The sequence below is a fragment of the Anser cygnoides genome, chromosome 5, assembly GCF_040182565.1.
Source record: "Anser cygnoides isolate HZ-2024a breed goose chromosome 5, Taihu_goose_T2T_genome, whole genome shotgun sequence".
In the NCBI taxonomy this organism is placed as follows: Eukaryota; Metazoa; Chordata; class Aves; order Anseriformes; family Anatidae; genus Anser; species Anser cygnoides.
Genome location: NC_089877.1, coordinates 32970914 through 32985473, shown reverse-complemented (window position 1 = coordinate 32985473; position 14560 = coordinate 32970914). Strand labels below are relative to the sequence as shown.

Below are 14560 nucleotides of genomic sequence, written 5' to 3'. Positions count from 1 at the left end.
CTCTCTCTTACATAGCCACTGGGTGCTGTTCAAAGTTGGAAATGAAAACTGCTCCCTTATGATAGAATCTGCCAGTTGAAATGAAAACTGAAAAGACAGATAATGGAGAGGGGAAAGACGATAACAAGAAAAGGTCTCCCTCCCTCCCCTGAACTCATCCCCACGGTGCCTCACAAAATTTTTGTCATTGTAGAGCAGTGATGTGGGGGCCTGAAGAAGGGTAGCTGCTCCTAGTGACTCTCCAAATAGACTGGTATTATATATTTTCCTCACCAGCACCTTTGTTTGTCCTTTTCTCTTCCACTCCAGATAGATAGGAGCCCTTGCTGGTTAGGGATAATATTGTTCTGAGAATTAAGCGGGGATGTGTGCAGCTGTTTGTTAGTGACAAGAGGACCTGTGCCTCTCTTGTACACGGCTTCAGCAGGTGCTGATGGAGCTGAGATGCCCAACCCTGTCTTGCAGAAGAGTGCTCATCTATAATGCACTCAGGTGCTAGCATTTTATTTTATTTAATCGGGGGAAGAACACAAAATTAATAGTTTTCTAGCATGGAAACTCTTTTCTGGATAACTTAGAAATATAACTCTGTAGTGCTTTTTGGGATGTTCCTTGGGTGGATCTTTTCTTTGCCATAGAGAACATGTAGGAGAACATAAGCTGCACGGTCAGATTGCCAAGGCATGTCAAAATTACGGTTGGTCAGGCATTGCTAGCTAAAGAAAGTATCAAATCCTGAAGAAAATGATAAAGTAGTAGCCAGAAAGCAAACCTTTGTTCAGCAAGCAGTCAGTTTGGTAAAAGGGCTATTGTGTTTGGAAAGCAGTGCTGACAATGGTGCTGGAGAGCAGGGGTTCTTAGCTTGTGGTGTACTTTGCGTTTTCCTCAGGGCAGGACTGTGTTTGCTTCTGTCTTTTGGGAGTGCCTCATGCATCAGGTGCTCCTCTGCTCTGCTGCCCGCTGTCAGCCTTTTCCTCTGGTTCACTGGGGTGAGTGGATGGTGCCAAAATGTTTTACTCTTTTGTTTTATGGCAGTCCCTCCTCTCCTTCAGTACACCTTCTTTGCAATGCTGTCAACTGCAGGCTCTTGGAAGATGAATCGAAAGGCAAAGATGGACACTGTGCAAGCTACTTCCTGCAGTTCCAAGAGACCTTTTGCCTCCTGAACTGCATGCCCGTAGTGGGCCAACCCTTAGCTTTTCTCAGATAGAGCCCAGCGGAGTGAAAACGGATGCTGGCCACACCTCTCCAGGCAGCTTTGCAAATGTGTCCCAGTCATGATTAATTAACAATGCCAATATGCACCTTGGAGCAGCTGGGCATCAGTATGATGCCATGTTCAGGCCCTTCAGATGGACAGATGCTCACAAAAGAGAGGGTGCATAACCATCCCTTGTAGTGAATCACCCCTGGAGAGTGCCTCCATGCAGATGCAGTAGCATTTTGCTTCCATTTCCTTTGCTTGTCTCCAAAAGTTGGATGAAAGGCAAGGGACAGGTGGGCATTAGCTCGAAGCCTGCAATATTTGGTTGGAAGTCTGCTTGGGCTCCCAGCCCAGCTACCAGGTGGCTGTGCTTCAGGTTGCAGAGGTGCTCAGGTGGCAAGCTGAGCTCCGGGGTGCTGATGGGTTGTACAAACCCGTGGTTCTGCATGGTCCTTGCTCCAAGGAAGCTTGCCAGCACGCGAGAAAGGGACATCTCCAAACTGAGTGCTGTGATCTGCTGTTCTGCCAGGTTCATCCTTCTTTTTCAGTGCTTTCTGAAGCTCCAAGGGAAGCTCTTCTACATTGCCACACACTCTCCATTAAAAATGTGGTTGGCACATTAATTACATTGAAATCCACGTGCCTTTGACTGGCACCCAGCTCAGCCCTCCAACTGCCTGTGCAGCATGAGCTGGATGTCACGCAATTGAAATTCTGCCGACGGTTGGAGCTGGATTATATAGCTGTTTGTGTTTCCTTTCCTTTTCTTGGCCAACCTCCAGGTATTAATCAAAGCACAGTGTTCTCCTGCGAAGCTCACAACGTAAAGGGATTGTCTTCATCTCGGACAGCCACTGTTCAAATTAAAGGTGAGAGAATGGGCACGGGAGATGGGTTTGCTCTGTGGGGAGGGAAGGAAGGGCTCCCTAATGCAAGGGGCTGTCTCGAAGCTGCCAGCAAGCAGCACTGGCTGGAGCTGCCAGCAGCTGAAATAATGCTTTGTGCTCTTCTGGCAACTCCTGCTTGCTGTGCGGGGCCGTATCCCAGGCTGCTGGGAATAAAACGCATCTGATACAGGAATGGAAACATGATGTCAAATAGCAGTTTCTCCTTGAAATGTAGAGAGTCGGAGCAGTCAAATTGTTTGTGAGAGAAGTAGCTGGATATCATCTAAACCAAAGCTGGGGAAATCTCTCCTGCTTGGAGATAGATGGGTCTTGTTAGAGCTAAAGAGGCCATTATTTCTGCTTGCTTCTGTTGGCGTCATATTAGATGCTGAAAAAAGGAAAGGAAGGCAATCACCAGTGGCCAGTAAAACCTACTCATCCACACTGTTCTTTATGGATCTTATTTTTTTGTTCTTTCCCCTTTAGAAACTTGTTCAAAACAAATAATCCCTAGCCCTTGCATGGGCAGCTGCTGTTTGGAGTCCCTAAGCTGCTGCCACATTTCCTCTGTGCATCCAGGTGACTGAAACAGGGGGGTAATCGGAGAAGTCAGCTCTTCCCCTCCTCTTCATGTTGGGATGCTTCTGCATTTGAATTTTTAGTCGTGCTTTAACGCGCATTAAATGATATAATTATCAGTTCCAGGAGAGAGACGTGTCACAAAAATAATTTGTTCCAAGCAGTAGCTTATTGCTCAGCCTGAATAAGAGCAAACGCTTATGTCTATATCAAATTCAGAGTTGTATTAGCTAGTACGCATTAAGGTATAGCTTAAAACCCAGCTGTAGATCTAGCGTTCCTACGGTGTGTTTTTCTTCAGGACAAATGTTGTGGTTACTGCTATGCCAAGAATGCAGTGTGCTGGACTAGTAAGATTTACAACTTAATTTAAAACCATTTGGAGTTGTTGCCTTAAAGGCTTGTCTACGCAGGGGAATTAGTTATTGTGGAATATATCTTGTATGGATATTTTTATCCTGGGATAGAGTTTAGTTCGCAAAGCTATTAAGCTTTAAAAATTGCATAAAGCCATAATTTGAGATAATGTTTGGCATGAACAAGTTTTGTTTTTTTTTCTTTTTTGATGTTAACACATTTTTAATCGTTAATAAGATGAAGGGATAAAGGCCTCACAATTTTCATATTTCCCAGCAATTATATTTTGCCAAAAGTCCTCCAAATGCTTCAGGGGCAATCATCAGGTAATGAATCCACACAACCTGTCTGTGAAGGACATACCACCAGCATACGCCTCTGTGTGCGCGCATGCTTTTGAGCAGAGGAAAGTGAATTTAAGTGATTTGGCAGACGTTTCACCAGTATGTGACATCTTCTGTAGATATAAAAACAGGTTTTAAATGTCGAGTCCAGAGCAGTAGTCCTATTGGTTCTAACTGTAATAGCTCAAAGATGTGTTTAAAAAAGTAGTTATAAACGTGGGGAAGTGATGAGGCTCTTTTAAATAGCAAAAAAAAAAAAAAAAAAGCCTTTAAGATCCAGTACAACCTCTGTCAAAGTTCAGGCAAAGCTTCCCAGTAAGAACATCAGCAGGAACAGGAGCAGACGGTGATAATGTTCATTTAGTCCTTGATCCTATAGACGTGGAATTGAATGAAATGACTCCTGGGAGCAGTTGTCTGTACGTCCGTGGTCAGTGCTTTCCTCTCTTGCACAGATCCATCTGCTAATGAGGAGACTAAAGTCTTTCTACAATTTATTAAACAATTTGTTTCTTCTGTGTTTTCAGAGGCAAATATTTTTGCTAGGACATTTACAAACTGTTAGCATTTCTTCTTTGCTGCTGTTGTTCATTATCTATTCTCTGTAGTGCCCACAATGTGCTGGGTGTACTCCAAGCAGAAAATTACTGTTATTGTAGCCCACAGTCCCCAGCGGTGTACAAAGCCCCATTGTTCCAGGCACTCTGCAAACACAGAGGAAGTTAACTCACGTTATCTTAACGCTTAAGCTGCTGTTTTCAGACTGGCTTTGCTCTCCTTCGTGGGTGCAGCTGAGACTCTGCGGGTCACATCCTGTGTTTCACAGCACAGCAGAAACCACAGCCACTCTGTTTTTTTTCCAGCATGTGATGGGGAAGTGCATCCATCCCTCCTGCCTATTGCAGAAATAGGGGAAGGTGCTAGCCTCTTCAGTGGCTGTCTCCATTGCTGCATGGATGTCTTAGCAGCTGATTATTCTCACCGATATTACAGCCCATGCCTCCTTTGGGTACACAATCCGGTGTTGAAAATAACATTGCTGAACCCAAAAGTCATGGGAACGTTAGCTAAATAAAGACTTCAGGGCAATGTTTTGGTGATATCCAAGCAAGCAAAAAACAGCCTTCTTTTCTCCTCAAAGAGCTTATGAACCTGAATATCCAAGATCAAAAGGGAAAGAAACCAAGACATGGAAGAACCTAAGGTAACTCGCAAAGAACTCATTGCCCACCTTGTGTCCCAGCCCCGTGCTCTGCCACCCCACATGTGCATGCACACCCACATGTGCACTGCTCTTGCCTGGGTGGCAGCCCCCTGCCCTTGAATCCTAGTAACTAGTTACTGGACAGCAAAGGCTTTATAGGGTTAATCTGTGGCATCATCTATTCCTTGCCCCATCCTCTCCTCCAGGCCCTTTGGAGACCTGGGGGAGGGCTTGGGTCTAAGCATTTCTCCTGAGAGGTGGCCTCATGTAGAGGAGATGCTGAGGCTGTTCTCAGCATGGCGAGAGATGGCAGAGCTCTCTGGCAGCGTAGGAGCTGCAGCTGGAGGACTCCTGGTTTGCAATTACTTTTCCACTTCTTCTATTCACTGAATATAGCCCAGGAGAGGTGGAAAATTTGGTCTTTATGTAGAACCTTGACCTGAGTCCCCTTGGGTTTTTGAAAGAGGACTCTTGAAGGTACAATTTGTTGAGGAGCAATAGAGAAGAATTTCTCAGTACAGCAGCTTTGATTTTAAGAGAGGCTCAAAAGGTCGGAGGAGAGGTTGGTGTCTATGAAACTGGTAGTTTTTCAGGAGTGAGATGCTTAAATTAAAACAGACTCAGGAGTAAAAAAAGAGATGATGAGGAATATATCAGGAAGAATATGAAGTAACTATGTGAAATTGCACTGGGAGAAAAAGAGAAGGCAAATGGAAGTATTGAGCATTATAAAAGGGAGCTGATGAGCTTTTGTTGATGCAAGGAAATCCTAGAGGCCCCTGCACTGATGGAGGTGTCTGGTCAGAGTGAGCAGAAGAGCCGTGCTCTGGTGCTGCTGTGTGACAGTAGGGAGCACAAACATCTGATTAAATGCCTGTCTGAGAACCCTGATTTCGTTCCTGGCTCAGCCATTAATTGGTAGTGTGGTGCCAGCCACATGATACACGCTCCCTTTGCCTCGAAGTGCCTCTCTGTCAAACAGAGTGCCTTTGAGTTTATTAACTCCGAGGCTGGAGGAGCATGGTTCTCCATCCAGGCCCTGTCCCTGGGCACGGCAGGAGGGTCAGTGGCAGACACGTGAGGCGGCACTGTCATGGCACCAAGCAGGCTGCTGCAACCCCGGCTGCGGGGTATTGGGGTCATGCAGCAACACACCCTTCCGCTGGTTTGGAGCCGGACTGAGAACTGGGGGAGGGATTTTCAAGGCCTGATTTGGTTCACAATGCAAGTCCACAGACAGTTGTGTAATCAGGGCTGGGTCATGCTTTGCAATGGAGGGGGCAGGGAAGGGGGCCGAATAGTGCAGGTGTGAGCATCACCCACTGGTGCTGCTATCAAAGAGGTCAACCACTGCTTCTGTGTATCGAGCAAGAGTGCTGGACTATTAAAGAATGGATGAGAATAGCCTGTTCAATGCTAAGATAATAGTTTCATTCACAACAGTCAGCAATGCTCTAAAGATGTGATATTGTACCGTTTCTGCCAGCAATTTCATTGCATAATTTCTAGCCTCAAGCCTCTGCGCATTTCCATGTGAATACCTGCTCAGTTCTGTGTATGCTGAAAAGTGCCTTTGTTTTCTTCACAGCCATGCCTCTCCCGCCTCTCAATGTGACTGTGAGCCAAGTCACCAGCAGCAACGCCAGCGTGGTCTGGGTGCCGGGATTTGATGGCCGCGCTCCTCTCCACTCTTGCACTCTTCAGGTACGGCCTCTCTGCAACGTCTCCTCTGAGTTTTGTCCCCTGCCCTCTGTGAAGAGTGGGGCTCCTTGGAGCCACCTCCCCGAGGAGCTTGCAGGGCATGAGATAGTACAGGAAAAGAGGCAGACGGGGGAGGCAAGTGACAGGTTGGGCTTTTTTAGACAAAGCTAGGCATGTTTTACAGTAATATTAAGCACTACCTCTTATTCTTGATTAGTCTTCTGTTGTCAGAAGACCACTTCTGCCAAGGAAATCAAGGGTGCTGTTATCGGTGAGTTCCAGCTGGTGCTGAGTGCTCAAGATCTTTTTAAAATGGGACCACACCTTTTAGCTTCATGGAAGCAATGGTGCGAGTCTAACTTTGGGCAAAGTTAGCTATGCACGAAACTGTAAAATCAGATCAAACAGTAACCGAGTGTGCGAGAGAAGCGGTGGTTTCTCGACCAAGTGTGCAAACATAGTTAGGCACGTTCCCCATGGATTTATCTGTCAGTATAAAGGGTTGGGCCCCTTTGCTTTCCCCACCTGACTGCAGCAGTAATGTGAGCCGGAAAGGAATTCCTGTGGGGAGTTGCCAACTATGTAGAGGAGGAAGGATTACAAACACAAGGTATGCTGGAAGCAGCCTGGCTAATTTCCTTACAGTCAGTCCTCTTTTATTTGGGGAGGTGGAGAGGAAACCAGAGATTTTGTGGTCTGATGTTAAGTAAAAGAAACCATCGTTCTGATTTAACTCCCTGGCAGAAAGAATGCTTGAATATAGCTGGCCCCAGTCTCTGGTTTTTGTTGCTGCTTCTGTTCTTGTTCACAGCTGAAAATGGCTTTCTTCCTCTGTTTTACAATGCTGAGCTAGCTCCAATTGGAGCAGCCTATTCCCTCTGGTTTGCATGCTCATCAGCTTCAGCAGTGCTAATCACCCCGGGTTTTGAGTTCCTCCTTGCACTTTTGGCAGGGGTGTGAGGGGACAAGGACATATGAAAAAGAGGCTGAATCAGAGCAGCTTGGTTTCTGTCCACTCAGCAGTCTCTCGCCCTCCTCTAAGCCTTGCAGACTTTTCCTGTTCTTCTGAGGACAAAGTCGCTGCATCTGGATCTGGGAGCAGGTTAACTTGGCGGTCGTTCTCTGCTGACAGAAAGCTGCCTTCCCTCTGGGGGTCTTCAGGGGCAGAAATGCCACTGTTCATCTTCCCTCCCTCTCCCATGGCTCTGACTTTGTGAGAGCCACTGACCCACATTTCCATGTGAAAATGCACACGCTCCTGGCTCCCAGTGAGGGAGCAATTGTCCTTCTGCTGGGAACCTTGTGGAGAGGGGAGGAGGCAGGGGGGGCAAGACTTGGCCCTGTTTTTTTGGCGCTCTGACATTGCAGCGGGTGCCCTGAGAGCACCCTGTTCAGACAGACAGATTGCTTCGGCGAGGGATGGGGCAGAAAACTGACGTACTCACACACTGTTAACATGAGCCATGCTCCAGGGAATAAAGGGGGCAGATGCAAGACCCCCTGCTCTTCCGACTAGTGAACAAAAACACATCATCAGCGTGACAGGGTTTTGCACAAAGGTCTGATTGTTTTTCCCATGCTTTAGAGGACACTGATAATGACAACAATATGCTTTTCTATTAAGGAAACTTGAGAACCATTCTTTTTATCAGCCAAATAAAGCAGTGAGCCAAAAGTGTGTTCAGGAATAAGTGGAAGGGCAGGGAGGAAAAACTGCTATAATCTTAGAGAATGAAAAGTCCCAACGAGTGTTTTGCTTTTGTCAGTATATCTTGCTTTTACTCCTAGCTTTGCTGTTTTGTATGCACTTGAGAAGACGGGCTCAACCCAGGAGCTGTGCAGAGATTTCTGCTATTGTCGGTACAAAAGCAAGTGGGAGCATTGAACCTGTCTGTGCATTAAAAGCACACAGTCATACCAGATTTAAATTAACATCCATGTTGCTTAGAAGTTCTGAACTTGGAGGAGCGGGGGAAGAGAAGGGTTGCAGGAGTGATAAAAACTCATTGTTTGATTTGAGACAGTTCAGTTGAACCAAGCCACCAGTGTCTGCCATGTCTCTAATCCACTGCAAGACTGAAAATCTACAAACTTCTGAAAAAGGACTCGAGGAAGAAGTGACACAAGGCAACAGGGAAGTTAATTAACAATTTTCATTGCCCAAAGTTAGACAAGGCTCAGAAGCAAGCTGCTAGCACTCAAAGCAACAAGCGCATTTAGTTTTCTCTAAAGGAAATAAAATTCTGTGGTTGGTTGTTATTTAACATAAGTAAGGAAATGTTTTAAAATGTGGAACTGAATTTTCAGCTGGTGGAAAAACACTATACTGCTACAGTTAAGAGTGATGTTACTTAGCCAAATAAAGGTATGGCTCGTGATTCTTATTCAACAGCTCCCTTTCCAGTATTTTGAATGTTACTGATACCATATCTGTATCCCTGTGGAATTGTTTTTCATATGCTTATGGTAACAGACTACTCTGTTTCATGCTTGGCACAGGTAGCTGAGTCACCAGATGGCCAGGAGGTCTCCACTGAAGTTGCCCCCGTGCCTCCCTTTGCCTATGGTGTGCAGGGTCTGAAGCACTCCACCAACTACAGCGTTCGTGTGCAGTGCAGCAATGAGATGGGCAGCTCTCCTTTCACAGACAGGGTTTACTTCCAGACCCTGGAGCTTGGTAAGCAAATAGCAGCCAAGTTCTGAAGATAGTTCTCAAACCAAAAAGGAGAAGAGGATAAACTTGACCGAAGTCCTCACTAATTCCAAAATGCAAGGGAGGTTATGCTGTCAGATTTCTTTTCTGCTCTAAGGGCCTCTTAGCATAAAATAGTAATACATAGTCAAATGTGTTTAAAAGCTATGATATGTGAGAAACAAGTTGATTCAGCCACAGGGCTCCTGCATGCTGGGCGTATGTCCCACTGGCTCCCCGAGGTCCTTGGGGTTTCAGAGAAAAACAAGAGACAATGACCAACCTTATCTTCTCCACTTGAACCCACCATAGTGATTGGTGGCTTACAGAAATGGTTTCTCTCCTCACGCTCTCTCTTCTGACTGATCTCAGGAAAAAGGGTGAACCTGTCTTGTCAGTGATTTTTTCAGTGTGGATAGTACCTGAATTTCCTGCACAGTGACTGTATTCTCTCCTCTGCCTTCAGCTCCAAGCAGCACCCCACAAAATATCCATGTTATCCAAAGAGATCCTGGTTTGGTTTTGGAGTGGGAAGGTGTGGCTCCAGATGTGCTAAAAGAAAATGTACTGGGATACAGGCTGGAGTGGATTCAGGATAACATTACTCAGGTAACAGATCCAGAGGGGAACTGAGCCGTTGGGCATAGAGTTGGAGAATGGTCAGATTGCATTTTCTGGGCACTAGGGTGCCTCATCCCTTATCCAGACCGGGAGAATAGTTTGCTGGAATTGCTTTTCTATAAACAGATCTATTCTGATTTATAGCAATTGATAATAACACCTCAATATTTGGGACCTGTTAGTGCAAAATTCCTTTGCTTGTATGCTTGTATGTACATAGATCACTTCCCTGCTGCTCTTTTTAGAACAAGAACAACTGTGAGGGGATTTGGTTCATCACTGCCTCTTCCTAGTTCTGTCCCAAAAGCAGCTCAGACAGTGCAGGATCTCTCTCCTGTGACTGGACTTGGTTTTTCAAATCCTAGCAGCAAAGGTGTACTTAACAAGTGGATGAGTTATACTGTAAATTACAAAAAGAAGGTTGCAGTTTCATTTACAATGTGTAGAGAGTTGAAAGGACACTGTCAGGGTAGAAGGCCTTTCATTTGATTCTCAGGGTTGACCTTTCCCAGGTATCTGCCTTTGAAGTTCACAACATTTCTTACGGTTTCTTGTTTCTTAATATGCATTTCATGAGCACTATTAATGATGAGTAAGCCTGTAATAACAGAGAGCTAGAGGGAAGAGAGACTTATTTCCTTTTTTATGATCCATTTCATGCTAGGTCAGTGTCACTGACTTTCTAAGTAGCAATATTGTGAATTCCCATTTAATTTACATTGTGTAAGCAGTGGCAGCCAAGTCTTCATGTCTTTACTGCAAATGATATGTAAGAAGATACCCAAAATTGCTGCAAATATGTTGGCCTTGTCTTCCTAAGTGAAAACTGGCCATGAAAACTGGCCATGAAATTTAGTTGCAATTTGGGATTTGGTTAACAAGTCGAACCAGACAAGACTCCTCCTCTGAATTAAAATTGTCAGATGCTTTGCAGCGTGATAATGCATCTTTGTGTCTAAAACAGATGAAAGAATTTTGTCTTTTAACAGGAGAAAATAACATTTCTATGGCAACTTTCATAGAAAGATCTCAAAGAAGAGAATCATTAAACCTGCTGTCTTTCTTACACCCTGGGAAGCTGTTAGCAATTTTTGAGAAGAGAAACCCAAGATGATACCCCAAGTTAGAGGCAAAACTGAGACTGGAACAGAGGAATTGCAGCTCCCAACCCTTGTTGTACATTGGTGCTGCACAGCAATTATTTGTTTTGAAGGTGACATTTTAGATGTTTTAGCTCCCTTTTCAGGCAGCTTACAGCTCATTACTGTTTGCTCTCAAGGGGGAGATGATCGTGCAGGACACAAAAGCAAACCTCACAACGTGGAACCCTCTCAAAGACCTGATCATCAGGGTGTGCGTGCTGAACTCTGCCGGCTGCGGGCCGTGGAGTGACTTCTTCCTGCTGGAAGCCCAGGAGGTCATGGGTGAGTGTCCTCTGCACCCCTTTGCGTGCAGGGAGATAAGTGGTTGGGACTGCTGTGACCTCTCTGACACCTGTCCTGTTAGTGCTAATGGCTGGCTGAGCCACGTGACTTTGTACTACAGCACATTTTATCAAGCAAAATGGAAATTAAATAACATTTAAAGAGCAGGTATAAACAAAACGGCTTCTGGCTACTGCTCTGTCTCCTTTACAGACAAGGCACGGGGAGTCAAAATAGTGAAGGTGCAAATCTCTTTGATTTAATTTGAGGCCATTCCAGACTTGTTTAAGTTGAGCCTGAGTTAAACTATGGCTGCATAGCTTTTTTGTGGCAACTTTACTGAATGTGTTTATATTAAACCAGCATGGCGCTTACCACGGAAAGGCTGAGCTACTGATAAAAGAGGGAGATAATGGTATGGCAGCCACGCTGTATGGCCTGGGCCCTGTGGAAAGGGTGTGTTGGGAGCAAAGAGCATGCAAGTGCAGAGTGCGTTCCTAGTGGTAAAGGGCAGGTTGGCTCATCAGTGCTGATTTGCTTGTCACTTGCATCTCACAGTGAGTGGGAAATAGGAGTCAGGCTATGGAGAAGGGCAGGACAGTGTACGGGGGAGACACATTGCGTTCTCTTTCCAGCTCCTGTTGCAGGCCAAGACATCAGTGTGTAATCTCTGGTGCTGACCCACTTGCTGCTGCTTTCTTCCCAGCCCACGTGTCTTCTGGGCAATCACATGGACATGGATCCCTGTGGGCTGAGGAATGGCAGGGGGAACTGGAGTGGGGCTCCTTGGCAGGCAAGAGCTGAGGGAGCAGGGCAGAGTAGCTAGGGGAGGAGAACTGCAGCCCTGCTTGATGCTGGCTTTAATGTGCAGGTTATTCAAAGGCCCCTTGGCAGCTGAGTTCTCATGATGAAGGCAGTATTCAAGGGTGTGTGTGAACACATTCACTGTGGAATCAACCCCCTTGAATTATTTAGAGCAGGGTGCAGAGGTCCAGGGCTGGCTCTACTAGAGGTTGGACATCTGCTCCATCAATGTGTTTCTTCTGCTGGTGTCTTCTGTGGCAGCCAAATACAGAGAACACTAACTGAAAGGACTAGAAAATCCCTCCAGAAAATGGCCAGCACTGGCAAGAAACCTCAGGGAATGTATAGGATTTGCATTTTACATGGAGCTGGAATGGGATAATCCTGAAAGCACAAAATGTTTGCTTGTTTTTATTTACAAACCACTTCAAAAAAAAAAAAAAAAGGTAGCGTCAGGAGTGGTGCGTGTTTTGGCCAAGTGCTGTCTGAAAACACATAATCTGTTCACAAGCATAACAGCCTGGAAATAAAGGTTCACTGTGGAAAAGCTGACAGGCCTTAAACGGCAGAGCTGCAGAAAGACTGCAGTTTTGTTTCAGGCCTGGTAGAAAATATAAGTTGCTTCCTTTCCTAAAATAGCAAGCCTGGCACTGGTTGCTTTCTGTGAGAAATGCCAGGGGTGGTTTCTGACCAGCTCCCAGTGCGGCAGTAGGGATGACTAAGCTTGTATAAACTTTAAGGCGTATTTGTCATCACAGCGAGCTAGTAGGAGCTCCACCCTGCCTATGCAGAGATCTTGTGCACTATTAACAAAGGTTGTTTTAATATGTTCAGAAGCATCCTCTGTAGAAACCTGTTTCACTGCAGAGAGGAATAGGGTGGTCTAATAGCGTTTTTTCTATCTGTAATCTTCATGATGATAGGCAGGAGAGGTCTCCTGGATTGTTTTTTGTACACCTTTGCAATAAAAGACCTACTACAGAAATAAAAAGTGTTCTCATGATCAAAGGGCTCCTAAACACTCATTTAAGCTCATCTGGCAATACCATCTTCTGTCTGCCTTGTGCAGTTGTAAGGCATATGCTGCTCGGAAGAGAGGAGAGCAGGAGCTTTGAGAGTGGCAGAGCTGGGGGAGGAGAGGCAGCTTGATCTTCTCTTGGGTTGCAGCCATCCTCCTTAGCTCAGTGGCAAGAGTGGGAAGCCAAGATCTGTGGGGCAGAGCAGGAGAAACAGTGAATTTCAACTCTCATCTATTTCTGACATGTTTGCTATAAACTGTGGGATAGGCTCCTGACTCCTGGCAGTTCAGAAACAAGGAGAGTCACTTTGTGTTTTGTTTTCATCTGTCTTCCTTCTGGAGGAACCCCCCTTAAAGTGACCTAAATCCTGCTCTCTACCAGGCCAGACCAGGCAGAGTAATTAAACAGGCTGAGAGAGACTTGTCTCACTGTGGGTGCAAGGAAACCTTATTGTTAGCTGTCAGAGAGGACCTTTTACCTCAGTGTTGTTACCTGTTCCTCCCCTGGTTGTGCGGCAGGAACAGCCCGAGTGATTGGCTTGGGAATTGTGGAGAGGGTTGGAGTTGCCTTGCATTGTATTTTAGTTGCAGTTCTGTTTCTGATCCCTCTCCCTCCTCATTAGCAGCTTTGAAGGCCAGGTCAAAAGGTGCAGCAAAAAAGGGGTATCATAAAACTCAGAGTCCATAAAACCTTCTGGGTGGGAAGAGAGCATGAGAGTCACTGAAGGAGATAAGATGCTGATGAATAGGTGCTAAAGCTCTGATAACTCTTTGTAAGAGGAGAATTCTCCAGAGTTTTATTTCCTTAAGCCCTGCATGTTTATTAGGCTAACAGTGTTTCCTTGAAAACTTGGATGATAAGGCTTGACAATGCAACTAGTAAACGAGCTGCAGAAGCCCTTTGCTTGCCAGGGCTCTGCGTGTAAGAATGTCTCACACCTTTTCACATACATCGGTGGAGAGGTTCATCCCAATCTCAGCCCATTACCCTAACATCTCTTTTAAGGACAGATTTACTTACGCTCTCATGGCATATAACATAATAGGATTATTTACACCATCTTAGATGACTCTTCCTTAGCTTCTGGTAAAGCACAGTCAACTGTTGAAGGGTGAGCAAGGGAGCAAGATGAAAAGTGCTTAGGGATCTGTTACCTGTACTTGTCTGTTCTTAAACAATTTGGAGATATGAGGGCTATCCTAGATTTTAATAAACCTATTCAAATTGACGTTTAATCTTCAGCAATTGTATTTGGAGAAGAAATCTCTCAGGGAATTGGATTAATTTATCTGCTGTCTGCCAAGCATAGATAATATTCTTCTCTTCATAACCATACTGGTGCAGAATCTTCTTTCACTGGTAGCTTACTCAGATTGGCAGCATGTCCATGTCTTCTGTGGAGGAGAGTTTGTAGGCAAAAATATGCATAATCAGAAAGCAAATACTGGACCAGAATTGTAACCTGCATGCTGGGTAACTTCTTTCTTGACTTGTAGGGAACTTTTTTTTTTATTCTACTTCTGTTTGGCAGAGAGACATTGAGAAGTTAAAACCAACAAACAACACTGGGAGATTACAGCCAGTATCAAGTCCCACAAGGTGCTTCTCTTTGTGGGAGGGGAAATGTAGATGGCCTTAACCAGATTGCCACAAGGAGCTATTGTCTTTCAAAATGTTATCCGGATGGCTTTCGGGCAGTACTGTGTAGCCTGGTCAAGCCTCTG

The 14560-nt window shown here is 45.4% G+C and overlaps 1 protein-coding gene across 4 annotated transcripts in view; it reads left to right on the top strand.

Annotated features, from left to right (window-relative positions):
* The window catches only part of TYRO3 (TYRO3 protein tyrosine kinase), a 40540-nt gene that overhangs the window by 11136 nt on the left and 14844 nt on the right, over window positions 1–14560 (top strand). For 3 of the 4 annotated variants that reach the window (XM_048065123.2, XM_048065125.2, XM_066997807.1), the window contains exons 5-9: window positions 1987–2073; window positions 6164–6279; window positions 8776–8953; window positions 9435–9577; window positions 10869–11013. In XM_048065123.2, the coding sequence (XP_047921080.1) occupies window positions 1987–2073; window positions 6164–6279; window positions 8776–8953; window positions 9435–9577; window positions 10869–11013 (669 nt within the window). The remainder of the gene's footprint in view (window positions 1–1986; window positions 2074–6163; window positions 6280–8775; window positions 8954–9434; window positions 9578–10868; window positions 11014–14560) is intronic. The other variant, XM_048065126.2, reaches the window with a different exon arrangement.